Source organism: Passer montanus, unplaced genomic scaffold (assembly GCF_014805655.1).
Source record: "Passer montanus isolate IOZ18808 unplaced genomic scaffold, ASM1480565v1 scaffold104, whole genome shotgun sequence".
Taxonomy (NCBI): Eukaryota; Metazoa; Chordata; class Aves; order Passeriformes; family Passeridae; genus Passer; species Passer montanus.
In genome coordinates this window covers 523,408-542,737 of record NW_024356948.1, presented here as the reverse complement: position 1 = coordinate 542,737, position 19,330 = coordinate 523,408, and the positions used below count along the sequence as shown (strand labels likewise).

The window sequence follows — 19,330 nt, the reverse complement described above, 5'->3', positions numbered from 1 at the left end:
GAAATAATAGAAGCACAGGTAGCTAACTATCACAGGTAGGTTACACTGATTTTCAAAACTTCCCACCCTCCTGACCTTCAGATTTAAAGCAATGCAAAAATATAAAAGATATTAGAGGAAATCAGGCCTTTCAATTGTTTTGCTAAGTCTACTGCAGCTGGCATTTTTGTTGAGGAAATAAATTTAAATAAAAAAATAAATTACTTTTTCCTAAAGGAAAATAAGGGATTTTATTAACTTTGAAAGTAAGAAAATTCCTTCTTAGCTGCTAAAACATTTCCCAAAACTCAACATATAAGAACACAGCATTTGCATCCTATTTCACTTTTTTTTAGTGCAGCTAGAGCTCTCCAACTGCTAGCCTGGGGGGACAATTCTGTCTGGCCCCAGAAAGATATTCCACTATTATATGACCTTTTAAAATATATCTGCTAAGCAGATCCCAAATAAATTGCTGTAACAGAGTTTAGCCCCAGGTTGTCGAGAAATTGTCAAGAAGTCCTGCTTTAGACAAACTTTAAAAATTCTATGGAGAAAAATGTCACCATGTTTTTTTCCACAGGAACAGAAAAAACTTTATTTGATGCCTTTGTCTCACTGTTGAACAACCTGTAAACAGCTGGCACAAACTGAACAAGTCAGTAGAGCAGCATGTCAAAATAGAATTGTGGAGGTCCACAAGGATGATCAAGGGGTTGGGTCACCATTCCTATAAATGGGTTGAGAGAATTGGAGTGTTCAGCCTGGAGAAGGCTCCAGGGAAACCTGAAAGCACCTTCCAGTATTTAAAGTGGCTGCAAGAGAGCTGAGATGGACTTTTTACAAAACCGTGTACAGATACGACAAGGGGGAATGACTTTAAAGTGAAAGAGGGGAGATACAGCTTAGCTATTGAGAACAAATTCTTGACTGTGAGCATGGTGAAGTCCTGGGACAGGCTGGCCAGAGAAGCTGTGGATATGATGGAAGTGGCCAAGGCCAGGTTGGATGAAGCTGGGACCAACCTGGCCTGGTGGAAAGTGTCCCTGCACAAGGCAAGAGTAATTGGAACTTGTTGAACTCAAAGGTGCCTTCCAACCCAAAACATCTGAATTCTTGCCTGCATTTTGAACACAAATTTATCTCTTTTTGCCACTACTGGCAGGACAGTGTTGAGGCAGCTACAGGAATATTAGCAAGAAAATGAGACCAGAAAAAAGCTTTTCTTCTGGAGTCCATGAGCCTGCAGAGAACCACTAGCACCTGCACATGCTAAAGAAACTATAGTGTGGTTTTGACATTCTCAATTTAGAGGCCACTGCCTCCTGGATGACAAAGAGTAGTGAGGAATGCCAGCTACAGTAAACACCAACACCAGATATAAAATGTGAAGGTGCTCAGAGTATGTCTGTTGTTTTCCCTGGTGGGACTGCCTGCTCTACCATGTAAGGCTGCTTAAGAAACAACCCTGACTTCTTACTGAAAAAAGTAGTTTGGTCTGGGAGGATTCTTTGTCTATGACTTTTCTTCTGCCACACACATCCAGGCTAGACCCAAATCCTTCATTTTCTCTCGCAATTTTTCAAACCTCTGGCTTTTTTTTTTTCTCCTGTCCCTGTTCTGATGCAGCTGTAACATGGCCAAATGCAGACCATCCTTGTCCTTCCCATGCACCAACACCCTGTGTATCCCCATGACCTAGGCCTCCATCAATGACCATTTCTGCATCCCCTTGGGTTTCTTCTCAGGCACTGTCCTCTCCCCACTCTTGCATTCAGACTTAGTGATTTCACCTTCACAGCTGTTCACCATTCTGCCCTTCTCTCTCCTCTCTCACTGGTTCTTCACTCACTGCCCAGCTGACCCCTGTAGCCTCTGCCCACACACTCCTTTTGCAGCCAGCATGTTTCTCCAACTGGGCCGTGCTGTCAATTCCCAGTGAAATGGCAGGACTCGTCTCACTCAGAGAAAAATTACACTTAGTTGGACACTCCTCGAAGACGGTGACTCCCTTTCTCAGGGTGGGCTGGTCTAGGAAGACTTGCATGGAGGTAAAGTGTGCTGCAGCCTGAATGTCAACACCTGCAGGAACCCAGAGCTTGTGTCTGCACAGGGCAGAGTTTGCACTGGGTCTCTCACGTTCCCACTACATGTGTGCCAGTCATTCTGTGTGTAGGTGTGCTAAATGTCAGAGGACGTGGATTACATCTCTGTGCTGGTCTCAGTGGTTCTGGTGATAACTCCCCTCTCAGTTATGTAGATAGTTTAAATGTGAACAGTTTGTGTACAAGGCTAAAAGAGAACTCCAGTAAAACAACACTATTAAGGCTGCTAAGGCAAGTAGGCAATGTGAGAAGGGCAACTTTTCACCCTGCCCACACATGGCTAACTCTACCTCTGTCATAGGGTGACGCTGCAACACAACCCAGCAACACTCACTGTTGTCTTATGAGACACATCTAAAGAAAGCACTTGAAAACATTAAGTTAGTGAAATACAGAGACAGACATATTCTAGAAAAATGTTTTAACAGAGAAGAGAGCGAGCGAGACAGGCTTGGGCAGTATTAATTAGGAAGATATGTCAGAAATTAGAAAAAAGAGAACAAGGATGGGGAAGCAGAGGTCAAATGGTTATCCCAAAGTGTCAAATAAGATGTAGATAAATTAAAGCTGGAGGAATTGCTTTACTGGAACACTTGCTTTTCTCCAGTCACCCCTTTCTGAGAGCAATAAGTACCTCGATCTGCCAACTTTTTGCACACCATTGAGCAGCAGACACTGTCAGGCCAGTTCTGCTCCATGTCCCTGCTTTGTCCCCTACATGTCTCCTTGGCATGTGCCTGTTCTTCATACCCATTGCTGTAGCAGCTTCAGCTTCTCCCCATGGACAGTGACTCTGGAAGGCTGTGAACAACCTGTCTAATTCCCAGAGAGATACTGTGGTTTCCCTCCACTCAGCTTGACATGCTCTGGCACCGCAGGTGTAAGCAAACACAAGTGGCATAAGTTTTTCTCCTTTTCTGCGCATTCCAGATGCACTTTCACACCCACAAAATGCCCCAACCCCTTTTGAAATGTCCCACATTAAACAAAACAAGGAGCATTCCATCTTATAAACTGCAAACACTTCTTAGGACCATAGGTTTATATGTCCTAAAGGAAATGTCTTATTTGACTCCTAGTACAACATGAACATTGATTGTTTCATTACAGATTCCTGCAGGGAGTGCATTTGAAGGTTGCTAATGGGCCACCTCATTTGGAAAAACATCCAGTCTTATATGAAGATGCCAAAATAGGGAAAATAACATCATTTGATGAGGGTCATAATAGTTAATTAAGTTTGCTGTTAAATAATTCTATTCCCTACTAAACTCCTCCTAGCTTATGAAAAGAAACTGGGGAGACAAAGGAGAGAGATTAAAAGTGAGAAAAGCAGTGAGGAATGAGAACTGAACACAGGAGGGGGTGAAGCTCGGGAGAAGGGCTGAGGGATGGGCAGAGCTTGTATCCTGTTATTAAAAACATGCTGTGGCAGTTAAATGCTGCAGTGTGGTGGCAAAAAAGGTGGAGTGGGAGATGCAAGGCAGCAGGCAGGTCATGATGATCTACAGAGTTTCAATCTGGAAGCTGAAATAGAAAGAAGTAAGATGTGTCAAGAGGATAGGACACTGGCAATGCTGTACAGGGCCCTGGGACAAGGGGCATTGCACATTAGGTCTAAAGTGCATTGGCAGCACTCCATAAGACATAGGAGTGGAACAAGGGACCCTGAGGTACATTAGGAAAATATTGTACAGCACCTGCTGACAATGTGCCTTCAATATGCACTGCCAAATATGGCAGTTTCTCATTTAATAATAAAAAAAATTAGAAAAAGGCAGCAACTCTCCTTGGGTTCATCCAGGAAATTAGCAGGTGCAGAAGTAAGGTGTTGTAAATGAAAGAAATTCTAGATGCATGTTCATAGCCCATATGGGTGATCACAGCTAGGTCAACCTAGCTGTTAGGATTGGACTCCTCTTCTTGGAAAAGTACACTGACTCCTTTGCACAGGTCTTTAGGATTCATGGATGAGGAGAGTTATTTATCAGACAAAAGGTTTTAGGGGTTTCTTTTCTGATTCTTCTTTTGGTAAACAAGAAATTCCCACCAAATAGATGCATTATTAGAAAGGACTTGAGGGATGTAACTCTGTTTGTTTCTGTTATCAGTACTATGATTGTTTGATTTATTTTTTTCTTTTTACTATTAACTTGATTTCAGATTTCCTAAGGAAGTGTCTACCTGATCATTCCTCCCTGTAGCCCTTAGAATTGGGCTCTGTCCTTTATTTCACATGATCTAGTGACAATACATTTTGTTTCAAGGCTCTGGAAAATCTGTTTGTCATTCCCATAAGGCTACAGCCCACAGATCTCAGCTCAAAGAGCAATGGAAGAAGCCACTTGCTTGAGTGTCACAGTAGAGACAAAACAGAAATTATGTTCCAGGCACATTAAGCACGACTGACCCCTGGTATGTTTCAGTTCAGATCAGCACTGGTTTGTTGTGGTCCTCTCCACTCTGAAGGACCTGGCACAGCCAGAGAGCCAAGGAGGGACTCATAAGGTGTGTCCAGCTCAGCTGGAAACTAATCCAAGGGGAGGAGGACACCCCCAAAGGGATGCTTTGAGCTCTCAGAGAGAAGGGGAAGGAGACATAGAAGTTTTATATTTGCTAGCCTATTCCAAAGCTCTGAGATTTCAGGTCTGCAGAGTGAGGATGGAGCTCTTCCAGCTGATAAGGAAAGAGTTGTGTGAGTAAGAAAGAGAAGGAGCTGTTCATCAAACTTGCTGTACAGCACCTCCAGCCATTGCAGTTGGTTGGGGGAGGCTTTAGGGGGAGGAGGACGAGCGGGAGAAGTATTAGGGCTGTGAGCCACTATTCATTTACAAACTATAATTAATTTGATGTTTAGATTAATTTCTGATGCACTCTCAAAGGTGCACTGAAAGCATTTTTCCTTTATTATAATGTTGATTGCTTATTGGGGAGATAAATCTAACTGTCAGTTATGCACTGACTTACCAAAACTTTCAGACCAAGCAAGCATGTATGCATAAGGAACAGCTGTTTGCAGCTCTCCAGTTAAAGGGACAGCTCTGTCTTTTCCCAATAACTCACATTACAGAAAACCTATATATTGTACACAGGAACTTCTGCTTTCTTTTGTAGCTCAACAATTTATTAGACAAGAATATGTTAGCAGAATCTATCTTCTATTTATCTGGGTGTCCATGTGTCTATTGCTGTTCTGTCCATCTCCCCCCACAAGAGATAAAATCTACCCAGATTTATTTTTTTAAAAGTTATGGGTGTGTGTTTGTATGTACCTACTCACATGCACAGTTACACCATCTTTTTAAATGTTCTTTCTCCAAGGGTAATTAGATGAAGGAACTCATTACTGCAGGGTCATTGTGATTCCTCCTTTAGTGACATTCAAAAGGGAAATGGTCACTATCTGAATAATAGAAATAAGAGTTAAGAGTTAATACCAGAAGAGGACTTTTAGTGCTACTTTGATTCCAGTCAGAAGTTTCTGTTCAGAAGTCAGAATAATGACCCCTCCAATGGGCAGGCCCATTTCTGAACTCAAAGTGATGGATTTGCAGAGTGCAGAGGTAACACATCCTACTCTTGTGGGACTGCAAACCCGCTAGAGCATTTTGTCAACCCATGGCATCTGGGTTTATTTTTTGATGTCCCAAGATCTCTGATGCAAGGAAAATTCAAGCTGTAGAATGGATGAGTCTCTATCAGTCCATGCAGCCATCCATCCCCCCATATACCTATTTTTAGCTTCCTTATATCCACCCATTCTGCCTCATCCACTGCACAGGTCTGCTCTTCACCATCTTGAAGTCTGTTGCCTGGTTAGTTGCTGAGCAGCTGTTCAATTGGTCCTCACATCTTCATGCTTGGCCCCAAGCCTTCCTTTTATATGATACTCAAACTTGGCCATGAATATGAATTTATTTTTATTTCCTAATCTGTTTTCCTGAGACTCTTCCCAGCAGAGCATTTGAGAGGTTCACAGAGCTAAGTAATGGTATTTTGCTGGTGCTCATAGTGTCCTCATTTCACCAAGGGGACAACGAGGTAGAGAAATATCCAAAACTATTTTTTGATCTTGGATTCTTAATTTGAGTTGCCACAAACCTGATCAGTCTATTTACCTGTCTTGTCTAAGAATAATGAAGAGCATGCTATGTTTTTGTCTGCATCAGATGCAGGTATAGGCAGCAGCCTTTCTGCCAGTGAAATCTCAGGCCATGCACCAAAAGAAGAGGAAAACCTGGTAAATCTTTCTCTTCACTGAAAACTAAAGAGGCTTCACACATCTGCAAAAACACTCTGACACAATTTTACATTTTTTTTGAACATTTGTGTGCCATTATCTCAGTTTGGGCCATGACAATTAAGCTATAGCTGGACTTTGCTTAGGCATGACTCAGCAATGACAAGGGACAGGAACATCCACTTTTGAGAGATAGGAGAGTTTAATGACATAGATTCAAGCCGTGGTTTACCACTGGCTCTCCAAACCTGCTCTATTTTATTTAATAATAAAAAAACAGCCTAGAGGTCTTACTAAAGAAATTCTGTGATATATTATATACTTAGCATAACTGGGATGTCATGGCAGAAATAGGGACAAATTCCAGTTTTCCAAGGCAACATCTGCTTGTACAACTACAAAACTATCCTTTCCCTGCCTTATTTACTGTCTAAATTCCAACACTTACAATAACACGTCTGAAACATTGCCATTTTCCTTGCCCTGTTATGTTATTCATTCTCAACAGTAATTAAAACAAGGATGCCATGAAAGAGAAAAATACAGAAATGTGTGGTTAGAAGCAATGCCTTTATGCATATACAAAGCAATACAGAATTAAAATTTTATAGGTAACATAATTTCTTGCATTTCTAAATTGAGTACTTCATTTTGCAACCTTATTGTTGTTTCAATTTGTGGTTACATGTGATATCTTCCCTTTTTAAGTAAGTAACCCTAAATCAAAAACTCCCAGATAAGATCAGCATCTTCAAATAGTATATATTGACATATTCAAGAGCTGTCATCAGAGTAACAACTTGCAGATCCCCATAAAAACAGGTGTATCATTCCTAATGATGAAATTTTTTGTTTCATCGATAAGAAATCCCCAACAACAATTTGGCATCAGCTCTGCTCTCACCTGTGTTGATCTGTCATACCACACATATATAAGTAATTACATTTTATATATATATTAAATAACATATGCATAGGTATTCACATTATGCAAGTACTACACATACATTTATTCAATAACAAATATAAAAATTTGCAGATGCAATTGTTATTGAAAACAATGAAAATTGCTGAACAATTGTTTGAATTTTAGCAACCCGCTCCTATGCTTGCTGGCCTTCAAGGTGAAGAGTTTTCCTTGCACTCAGACTGAACCTTTGCTGATCCAATTCATGTCCCCTATCTCTTATTCTCCCACCATGCAGCTCTGTGAATCATATCTCAAGTTAGAAGGGACCTATAAAATGTGCACAGAGCCCAACCCCTTGCTCCTCCCAGAACTACCAAAAACTAATTAATATGGTTACGAGCATTGTCCAGATGCTCCATGAACTCTGACAGGAAACAGATTTTCTTCTTTTTGGGCAGTATGACCTAAAAATCTGATTGTGTTCTGACCAGTTAAAGGTGACATTAATTTATTTTCCTAAAGATAGGTCTCTACAGACCCTTTAAATTCTTCTTTAGAAGGGTCTTCAGAAATCATAAAGCCTTTAGCCAGGTCTTTGTGCATCTTCTGACATGGCTGAATAAGTTTCAGAAGAATTATTGTTTTGCTATGTTTTTCAAAAATTCTAATGAGAGAATTTTTACTACTGGGTTTTGAATTTGATGCAAAAAGACACTTTTTTTTTTAGGGGTGGCTCATATTTTCACCCCATCCATTCAAATTAAGATCCCTCTACAAACTACTAACATATCATCCATTCTCAGGTCTTTAATTTTTCTGTTCAAAGGCATATACAAAACCATGTCTTAGAAATATATTTTCTAGTCCTCTTAGTTCAGTAATTAAAACACAATCTTATTTTCTAATCTTCTACCTAAGGGTGGATCAAGAGCTCAGATGGGTCACTGTGCAGAGGCCCCAGAGCCAGAACTAAATCAGGATTCAGTAAATCTGTGTTACAATTCAGGTCCCACAGACTGAATGCAACTATTCTGAGGAGCTAAAGACTGTTCTTCACTGAGAGCTCCAAAATTCAGGCCTTTAAAGGCCACTAAGGGTGAATATTCTGCTAGCAGGTCCACAGGAATTTACCAGCATCTCTGCTGTAATAAGACAGTTTTTCTTTCCCATTGTTGTTTTTGAAAAAAGAAGCCAGATAATAATTTTCTTGCCTTTTGGGGTGGTTGAAAATGTGAAGGTTTTACAATGACAGAGAAAGTACCACAAATGTAATAGCTGGTTGAATCTGATAAATGTATAAAACTCTTTACTTTCTACTCTTGCTACCCAGCATAGGCCAGTGCCAGTTCACAACCTCCTGGTCTAGATATTGAGAGATTTTCTTTTTTCCTTTCCTTTCCCAATGACTCACTCCATATGAGGAGGTTTGTTTTCCTGTTAAGTTCACTTTTAGTTTGGTTAGCTGTTTTTCACACAGTCGCCTCCATAGAAAGTAAAATATTCCTTCAAAAATCATGGCCAAAAACTGTTCATCACCACTTCTGGCTTCTGAACAGAAACTTCCAGAATGCTGCACAAGAAGCTTCAGGCCTTTCAGTGTCTGTTGAGTTGTCCCAAACTGCCCATAATGAGGTGTCAGGTGTTCAACAACCAGCGGGGAAGGGGTGGGCAGCTGTCGATCTCAGTAATGGTCAGCAAGAGCAAGGTGGGAAGGTTCTGTGCATTGCTGCACCAAAAGCAAATATATTTCAGAGTCTTCCTAGGACATGAGAGAACTGCTAAAAATACTGACTAGTTCACAGCTCACCTTCATCACAAGATTTCCTAGTTCGTTTAGGTGTTTTGGCTTTTGTTTTCTTTTTCTTGATTAGTCCAGGAAGGAATTTTATTACCTTACCTACTATTAAATATTTTCAAGAACAAGGTCACTTTTTATGATACTTGTGTCTTATAGATCAAGAAAGATGAGTGGTGATTTTAACAGTTGCCTTGTTCATCTTTATCAAAAAGTCACAAATGAAGCAGGATCCAAAAGAGAGCCAGGAGCAAAGAAATTAGATTTAGATGAAAAACAGATTATGACATGGCTGGTGGGAACTTCAATAATTATTTTCATCTGGTTTATATTCCAAACTTCAACAAAACAAAGGTAAAAATAGCCTTTATTTTTATTCAATAACAATCTCAGTGCATCCTTAACTGAGCATCACCATTGATTTAGAACCTGTGCAAAACCTACTTTATACTCATCCTTTATTTCCAGTGGAGAAATAATTATTCCATCCATTATTCACATTGGAGAAGAGCATATATCCTCAAAGGTTCACCTGTTTTTTTCAACCATGTGATTTCCCCCATAAACCTTATTCTGGCACATGATGACATCAGATGTTTTCAAGGAAGGTTCAGAAAATAAGTCAAGAAGAATTCCGTCCATTTGTGAGAGCATTTAGGAAATAGCTTCAGTCCTACACATCATTCAAAAAGAGGACAAATACTATTTAGTCATCTACGCGTGATTCATCACTGGCTGTTTGTTCCTTGTGAGGAAGATAATCATCATCACCTGGGCTGGAATATTATGTTTCATATAGAAGAACTACAGTGCTTTTTGTCTACAGCAGACATGTATGTGTACTGGTCCAGTGTGTTTCACGGGCTCTCCAAAAAATGGCTGAAGCCTCAATCCTTCACTTCTTCCATCAATTCATCAATTCTACTTATAAGAATGGGCAGAACCACAGTCCACAGCACCAGACAAGTAATTGCTCATCCTTTAGAAAACCTCTGTTTACAGGAAAAAGAGAAGTTTTAATCTTTACTCCACTGTTATGATGAGAGATCTGCTGTGGTTTTCTATTTGAAAATTTTACTCCCTTTTATCTTTTTCTAAAAAGTTAGTCTTGATCACGTGCCCAGATGTATATATATGAGCCAAAACCTTGGATCACAGAATCATAGAAGTATTTGGACTTGAAGGGACTTTAAAGATCATCTCATTCCAGTCTCCTGCCATGGGCAGGGATACTTTCCACTAGACCAGATTGCTCCCAGCCCCATCCAACCTGGCCTTGAGCAGGGATGTGGCATCCACATCCTCTCTGGGCTATATATGCCAGAGTCTCATCCCTCTCACAGTAAAGAATTTCTTTCATATATATAATCTAAATTTCCCCTCATTGATTTTGAACCCTCAGATCAGATCTGACCATGCAGTTGTTTAAATTGTCAAAATTCTAGTCTAATCTAAAGCCTTATGGTTGTGCTTTCAGCATGAATCATGACAACAATTTTCCTACGAAAATGAAACACCATACAGATTATGAAAGAGAAGACTTGTAGCTACAGTGGTCTTAATGATCTTATTCAGGGTCAGGATCTATAGCCCTTTGCTATGGCCCCCCTTGCTTTCAGAGGAGACGCTGCTTCTTCTGCCTGGATGTTTCTCCACCTGGAGATCATCCAACAGGCAATGCACGACCAACTTCTCTGCACACTCCAGCTCACACTGTTGCAATGTGGAGGGGTAGTTTCATGCACAGGAAGACAGGAAGGCAACATAAGGAAGATACTTGTGTATTTCAAGCTACCTTCTGCACTGGGTGTTCTGACCTTTAGAGAAAGTTAATCATGCCATCTACTTTCACTCTTCATTTAATCTCCCCTTCCCATCTGTTCAGTTTCTCTCAGCTGGAAGCAAGATGAAGAACGAGTACCAGTCAGCCCTCTCAGTGGTCTGCAGCTCACACTTTGGGGCCATTCATTATAAGGCATTAACATCAATTGTCACCTGTATCATGACTGTTACCTCAATCCATTCCAGATTAGTGAGGAAGAGCTGATTCTCTAAATATCTGAACTGCAAAATGAACAATACACAGACAAATATGCAGTGCCAGAAGAGACTGTTCTGATCCTTTGGATGGAAGTCTGAAAAAACATATGCCAGGTGCCTCAGCTCATGTGACAGGTTAGAACCTTCTGCTTGAGTCATGGCATCCCCTTTAGAAAATCTCTTAATCAAGGTTTCATGTGATAGGTGATCCACCCCTATTGCTAAACAAGATGTTTTCCAAAATAGTTAATTACCTTCACCATTTAAAACATGCAGACTTGGTGTCTTATTTCCATTTTAAATTTGACAAATGCTTGCTTACAGAAGGCAGAGAAGAAATAAGTAAGCTCTTCTTTTTCCCCCTATTCTAAAAGAACCTCATGTTTTGTAGGTATTATTTATAGGCAATGGCCAGAAGTAAGTTTAACTTTCTCTTCAATAAACTGTGGCCACTATCATTACACTTTCAGACCTATAATTACTCTTCTACTTCCAAATAAGTATTTAATTTTTTCCTAGAGCAATCACTAGAACTAAATGCAGGATTCCAGAAAGGATCTTTCCTCAGTCATACTCAGGTAAAACTACCTTGCTGTTTCTAGAGGACATTCAGCAAAGGCAACTTCATCCCAAAACTAAGTCTTGAGACTTTGAGAATTTTAACACAGTCCTGAGAGCTCATATATTTGGCTGTTACTATGACACCCATCTTCTTCTTAAGAGGCACTGTTTTCTAATGAGGATTTCCTCTTTTTATGAGTGACCTACTTGCTTTTTCCTGGAGATACTTAATTTTGCATTTGATTGGATTAAAATGAACACCCTTTAACTGCGTCCAGCCTACACAGTGACCCAGGTCACTTACTTCTGTCATTATTTCACCATTTTTGTATGATTGGCCAATTTTACCAGTAATTACTTCAAATGTCTTCCAAGTAATGCTAGAGAAATTGAATAGCACAGAGATTTCAGCACACCGCTGAAGGAGCCTACTAGAATCTCTGCAATTTTGTTTGTCACAACTGACAGATTTTTTTTGTGGTCTCATTTCTGGGCTGGTTTCATTTTCTCTAAAGAAATGCTGTCTGAAATACTGTAGCAAAGTTTAAATACACTTTATGATAACTTACTTTATTCACTGAACTTGCAATTTCATGCAATCAGTTTCATTTGATAGATGTTATGTTCCATGAAACCATGATGATTGGTACTAATTGTGTATCTTTAAATTCTTTGCCACATTATCTCATATCAAAATTTTCTTACTTTTTCTGGCACTTATGAAAGTTTAACTAAGTTTATCAGGTCACCTAGTTTATACCCTTAAAAATTAATATTAGATTTTTTTCTTTTCCTGGAACATTTTGAAGGTTTTCTAATATTCCATAAATTTCTAAAATGAACATTAATGGTTCAGCAGATTTCTGAGCCAATTCCTTGAATATTCTGAGTTTCCAATTATCTCATCCCACAGATGGGAAATATTTAATACTAGTTGTTTAGCACAGTCGTCAGTTACTGACTGTTCATACATTAAAACAAAATAAATGGATGGATGGATGGGATGGATAGCTGGGTAGACAGATCTCTCTTGGACATGATTAAACAGCAGTGGAAGGTTAAATAATCCAAAAAGTCATCCAACCCTATTAGACACTGGAAAACAGCTGAGGTGCTATGCCCTTGCTCTGCAGACACACTCCTTTATTGAGTATTCCAGTACCCATAAATCACCTTATAATACAATACCTTCCAATGCACACATACATTATAGAGCTACTTACATACAGATTGTATCCTGAAATTCTTTACAGCACTAAAAAATTGCGAGGCAGCAGCTAGTACATTGTGTAAAGAACACAGCAAGGTAAAGACCTTGCAAAGCAATTAAAGGAAACCCTCCATTCTCTGATAAGACTAATAAACAGGGAGAAAAAGAAACTGAGGAGTGGTAGGAATTAAATAGGCTGAAGTAGCAGGGAAGGTCTGAGGAGCAGGTGGGCAGGTCCTCATGGAGGGGAGGACAGGAGTTACTGAACACCACCCTTCCCTCAGGAAGACTGCTTTGATGTGAGCACCTTACTGCTGCCTTCACAGCAAAAAGTGCCTCCCTAGATCTCACCTTTCAGTGCTCAGTAACAAAAGCAAGGAACCCATGAGCTGAGGGAGCAGTTATATTAATAACCAATTATATCAATAACTAATTCTTTAATTACTGTCTCAGATTCTTGGAGAAAGGACAGGAGAGCAAGATCTCTGGTCTAAGCGATTGCCAGCACTTTCTGCAGGTCCCTCCATTTTGGTATTCTCAGATACATGGTGATACTCTTGGGGCTGTCCTATGTAAGGCCAGGATCTGGACTCAATGATCTTTGTGGGATCACACTTTCAGGTGAGGATATTCCATGATCCAGCTGTTCTACTCTGGCCAAGCTTCCTTCCCACAGCCTAGGGGGAAGCACTTTGGACACAAGGGAAGCAAGAGGCATGGACTTCTCCTTTGCTAGTGCCTAGGCCATGCATGTGGCATTTCTTCCCTTTCTCTCCCAGAGGCTGAGCAGCAGATCCTTGCTCTTCTGTTACTCTCATTTCTCTCTAGTAAAATGAATACAGGTTGAATGTCAAAATGAAAAAGTTCAGAGATGCTCTTCTTAGCTGGTAACTTTCAAAACTGAAGGAACAAGAAGCACCAGGAAAGATCCTTCATGGCAGTCAGACAAATATTCTGATGGCCAGAACTAGTAAGGAAAAAAAAAAAAGTCTGGTCTGAAACAAGCTAATAAGCAGCAATTTCTACTTGCTTCTGTTGCAGTATCTTGCAAAGTGTATCTCTGAGATGCTAGTGAGTATCTGGAACATGGATAAAAATATTCTTCTTAGTTTTAAGACAAGTTTAATATCAATTTCTTTGAGGTCCCTCTTTTCCTTCCTATCGCCTGAAGGCAACCTAGTTATATGAGTGGACCTGCTGTAGGATCAGCTGCCCACAGTTCAGGAGTCTGGAGGAAAAGCTTGCTCATTTTGCTCTTGACTGATTTAAAGGAAGTTCAGTATAGTTACCATGGCATGGGCTCTATCCAGAGGAAAACCTCTGCCCAAGAGAGACAACGTGCTATTCCAACCTGGTAACAGATCATCAAGAGGCTGTTTTGCTCATTAACCACTAATTCTCCTTGCTGGATGCAAAGCAAACCAGAAAACTCAGAAGGACCAATTAAGGATCCATGGAAATATAACTGTGTGCTCCTATTCAAGACTGCTCTTAGTGCACAAACTAATTCATGGACATGCAGAGAAAACACAGACCATAAACAAAAAGTTTACAGTTACAAAAGAGTCTTCAGATGTACGCTTACATAGACTGTGAATTCCCTTCTTTATTATCCTGGCTGATTAAAAGAGATAAACAACCCTTAGGTAATATCTGCTACATAAAGCAATTGGTGATTGTGCTGATCACATAGTGAGGAAGGCACAAACCTTCCTCCCCATGTCACACCACAAGAACTTTCTCTGGAAGAAAGGGGGAGAAAATAAAGCAATTCCAAAATTGTACCCCAGTTTTTGCCCCCAACAGTTAACACAATCCTCTAGGAAAAGAGCAAGCCAGAAGTAGTGGGCTCAACAACAGTTTCTTTCCTGGAAGATGCTGTGCAGAATCAGAAAGATTAGATGCCCTCTGTTGCTGTCCTAGAAGCTTTCACCATTCTCTGCCGCTTTTGATAAATCATTTATTAGAACAGCGTTTTTACATAATCCCTGGGGGGGAAAAAAAGGGAAAAAGAAAAAAACCCACCAATATCCCCCCCATAAAGTAGATTTATCACAAAATGCTGTCCTCCTACCAACTGTCTTCAGACCAGAACATATATTTCTCTGATTATTAATTAACTGATGCACAGAAAGAGCTTCAAGCTTTTTAACCTCTCCCTTTCTCTTTCGTCCTTCAAGCATGTAGATGACAACGCAGGGGTGGTGTTCAAAACACAGATAGCAGCTGTAATACTGCCATCATGTTTTGAGCCCACAGGATCAAATGCTAAAGCCATTCAGGAACTGAGTATTTAAGTTATTTACCAAGTACATGCATTCTATTCCTAGTCATACGTGTTCAGATCTGTCATAGTACCATGAATTCTGCTGGCACAGATGAGGAGAAACAAAGATTGTTGACTGCCAATACTGCATCTAACAGCAACAAAAATAGTCAAATCTCCCAGTAGGCATTTGACCTGAGAAGAGAAAGGAATATGCTGTTGTTAGCCCAACATGCCTGTCTCTCTGCCCATCCCTTATCCACGGTAAAGTCTTAAATCTCAGGATAAGCCATAGCTTTTCTTCTCTTTGGAGTTCATCCAAATACCTTCCACAATATGAAACACAGCTACACATAAATAATAGGAAAGGGGGAGACTTGGATGCACCAGCAACTTCTGAGCATATCAAGGCTCCCGAAAACTAAAACAGTGAAATGAAGCTAGAGTAATTAGCTGCTCTGTCCCTAGAATATGATCACAAAGAAAATACACAGTTATTGGCATTTGCCCATCTCTTTCCCCAGCTTTCCAATCCCAGTTCCTCTACACTCAGCATCCAGACAGAGAAGATTTTTATATTGCATCAGTGAATACCAGAACAACTAAAGAGAAAAAAATCTGGTCCAAATCTAGGCAACTAATACCAGAATCAGAGTACAACTCCCAGCTTCATTATCTGGTCTAAATGAAATATAGTGAGCGAATGCTCTTCTGATCTCTCTTATTAGTCCCATTTGTTAAAATGCTGTATTATTTACAGCTTTGCACAGAATGAGGAAGTGGGTTAAGAATTCCATCTCAAAAGCAAAGTGATGATAAAAACTGGTGTATCTTTGTGAGCTTATCTCGCAGCAAAGTTCTTCCAGAGGCACAACTATATTAGCATACAAGCACAAGGGCTTATAATCCCTCAAAGGTCTAGTCTTGGCAAAGGTAGAGAGATAGTAATTTTCTGTCATAGTGGGCAGCATTTCTGAAGAGGTTTGATTCAGCAATTAACATCACTTTGGGGAGTGACCCACCAGGGATTTTACCTTGAGATGTCAGTTCTAACTTATGGAACCAGGTAGATCCCAAAACAGAGGTTGATTTAACCTTGGTGCCTGCCTTCACTGCAGCCTGCACTGCTCCCTGACCAGTGATTCATTTGAGCACAGCTAAGGGTGTCCTGACAAAAGAGAGAAATCCTGCCCTACCCTCCACTGACTGCACTGGCAGGACCTCCACTGTAGGATTCTAAAGTGTCTTGTTCAAAAAAGGATGGATGTGCAGGCACAATCTGGATGTGCACATGTAGGCAGGAGGAGGGACATCCCAAAAGGACCTCTAGCAAGAGTAGAAATCACAGTTCCCAGGCAAGGTATGTTCTCTAAAGGCATGAGCTAAACAACTATCCAGCTGCAGCCAACTCAGCTTTGATATGGGACTGCTGTGTGTATATCAGTAAAGTAAAAATATCTGGCACTTCTCCCTAGCACTGGGGACAGCTGGCACAAAATGGCATACACCCAAATTATTAAATTCTCTCAACTTCAGAACATGGTGGATGCATCCAAGTTAACCACTGAACACAGCCTGTCTTCTGTGCTAAAACTCACACTTTGTCCAGGAGTTGTTTGATATTAAACATTAATCAAAAAAACCCTCAGCACTACAGGTTGTTATGTTCCAGTTTCTCTGAACTTCCCTGGAATAGCTTTAGTCTACTGTTTTAGGTGTAACTGATGTGTGTTGGCCAGGAAGATCAGCAAACAAGATGTGATTTTTAAAAAGAAATGGGTTTCACTACATCCTGTATTCAAGGATATGAGGTATATAGACAACATATTTAAGGTTGAAGCTCAAGCAAGGCATCCCCAAGGGAGTTTCCAGAAGTCTGAACATACTTGGGTGAAACCAGGAAGAGTTTAGTTTATCCAGTTGCTGAGAGTGAATCATAGGTCTTTGTTGATAGATTATTAAAGTAGTCAGATGCAAACTGGTAACATCGCCAGGCACTGACTGCCTAAAACATGAGGGCAAGAGGAGATCCATTACTGTTGAATAAAACCACAGCTCATTACTCACTATAGTCCTCCAGTTTTCTTTGATGATTGGTGTGGAGCTTGAGCGTACAAGAACAGAATTTTGTCTGTTTGTCTTCAGAGCTGCAGTGTTGCTACCTCCTCATCCAGGGGGTTGGCAGGAGAACTGTGAGGACAGCCAGTTTACTTGGAGCCTTGGCTTCCAGAGGGGAGGACAAGGAAGGTTCTCTGTTTATTCCATTGGCCTCCCTTTTAAAACCCCATGTGCCATACTCAGCAAACCTGTTGTCTCACTTTGAGAGACTAGGACCATGGGTTCCATGACCTGTCATGAAGTTACATGATTAGCTGAGGTCAGGGAGCACAGCTTAGTGCAGGGGTGAGAAGGTGCCTTTGCATGCACAGCTCTGTGTCTTTTTCAGATGCAAGACACCCTATACCCTGTGAGACTCATTCCAAACAGGAACTAGACCAGAGAGGAGAGGCTGCAGAATGAATCCACAGCACAGCCCAAGGCTGTAAGCCAGGCCTGTTTCTGCCGTCAGGAGCAGGTGTATACCTGGCAGCAAACACTCAGCACTGGCTTTTTGAGGGGCTTGCACAAACTGTCTCTTCATTTCAGCCTGCCTGTTGAGCAACACCAGGCTCCTAGGATTGATTTGTGCTGCCAGAGCCTTGCAGGGGTGGGTAAACAGATGGCTTTGTCTGGAGAGCAGGTTGGTCTAGGCTAGTCTCACCCAAGGTTTGTGCTCAGAAATGTTGCTGGCACACAGGGACATTTCTGGCAAAAGCAGCAGAGGCAATGCTTGTACAATGTGATGGCCCCCTGCCTCACTAATATCTCAGACCTGTGGTCGCTCCAGCTACAGCCATAAACAGCATGGGGAAATGAGGCCTTTTTTGGATCAAACACGAGAAAAAAATTAAAAATAAAAATAAATTTAAAAATCAAAAAAACAAACAGGAAAAAAAAAGTAAAGCTACACCAAAAGCTCTCCCCATAGCTGAATGCATTAGATGCATTGCATCCTGTGTAGTTGACCTATATTATTTTATCAGACTGTTAGAGAGCAAACGAAGACAAAGAATTTCTTAGGTGACCCCTACATACAATATTCAGTCACTGTAGTTGTTTCTAGTGCTGGATGTGCTCCGTGATTGATTGGGAGATTTGCTGGCAAAATTTGAAATTCTATAGGAAAATAATGTTAGGAAACACTTTGTGTTCATCTCTCAACTGCAGAGTAACATGGAGTTTGCAGAAATTGCCAGTGATTCAAGCCCTTCATATTGCTTGGCTGGCCAGCAATCAAACCATTCATGCTGACTATTACAATAATGAAGACTTTATTAAATTCACATTTTACTTATATTGCCTTAATAAGGAAGTAGCAGTAGGTGTGTCAGGTTCCCCTCATCATTAGTATTGGAAGGCAAAGGAAAGGCTATGATGGCAAGTTAAGGAAGGTTTAGAGATTTACCCAAGTCACAGTGGAGGGAGATAGAGGAAGACAGAGTGCCTTGAGACCATGCATTACATCTGCTGCCTCCCAGCTCAAAGTGACCCAAATCTTGTGGCACCAACGTTTGGATCCCTGTGCTCCACATAGCCTAGTGTTCAGACTGGCACTCAGACCAGGCACTGTCCTGGGGCACTGATCTGTAACAACCCCTCCTATCCTTTGTCCCACATTGGCAATCATCCTCTCCTCACTCTCCTGCCCACCCTCCTTCCTGATCACCTCCCCCCTCTCAGCGCCCTCACCCCCTTCCCCATGTTCATTCTCAGTGGTCGTTGCATGTACGTGCCTTGGCACCCTTCAGCTCGTTAAGTCCCATGCCTTGCCTCATGTTTTGACAGGTTTTGTGAGTTTTGACAATCCTGCCAGTGCCCAAGCTGCTATCCAGGCCATGAATGGATTCCAGATTGGCATGAAGAGGCTGAAGGTGCAGCTGAAGAGGCCAAAGGATGCTAATCGTCCCTACTGAAGGGTTGTGGGAACCACTGGATACAAAGCACTAGCACAGGTAACTGCATGGGGAAGGGGATGTCAGCTACACCTGTAGCGTCTCTCTGTGTCGTAGACCCTCAAGGAGATTCAGCTCTGTGACTCTCTATTTTCTGCCTTTTTGACTCTGGCTAGAGCCACTCTGCTCAGACACGCACCCGCGCATAAACTAGGAACTGTTTGTGTGTGTG

The 19,330-nt window shown here is 41.0% G+C and overlaps 1 protein-coding gene across 16 annotated transcripts in view; it reads left to right on the top strand.

Annotated features, from left to right (window-relative positions):
• The window catches only part of CELF4 (CUGBP Elav-like family member 4), a 715,523-nt gene that overhangs the window by 651,982 nt on the left and 44,211 nt on the right, over positions 1-19,330 (top strand). For all 16 annotated transcript variants that reach the window (XM_039718741.1, XM_039718767.1, XM_039718775.1 and 13 more), the window contains one exon: positions 18,992-19,158. In XM_039718741.1, the coding sequence (XP_039574675.1) occupies positions 18,992-19,119 (128 nt within the window). In that variant the 3' untranslated portion in view covers positions 19,120-19,158. The remainder of the gene's footprint in view (positions 1-18,991; positions 19,159-19,330) is intronic.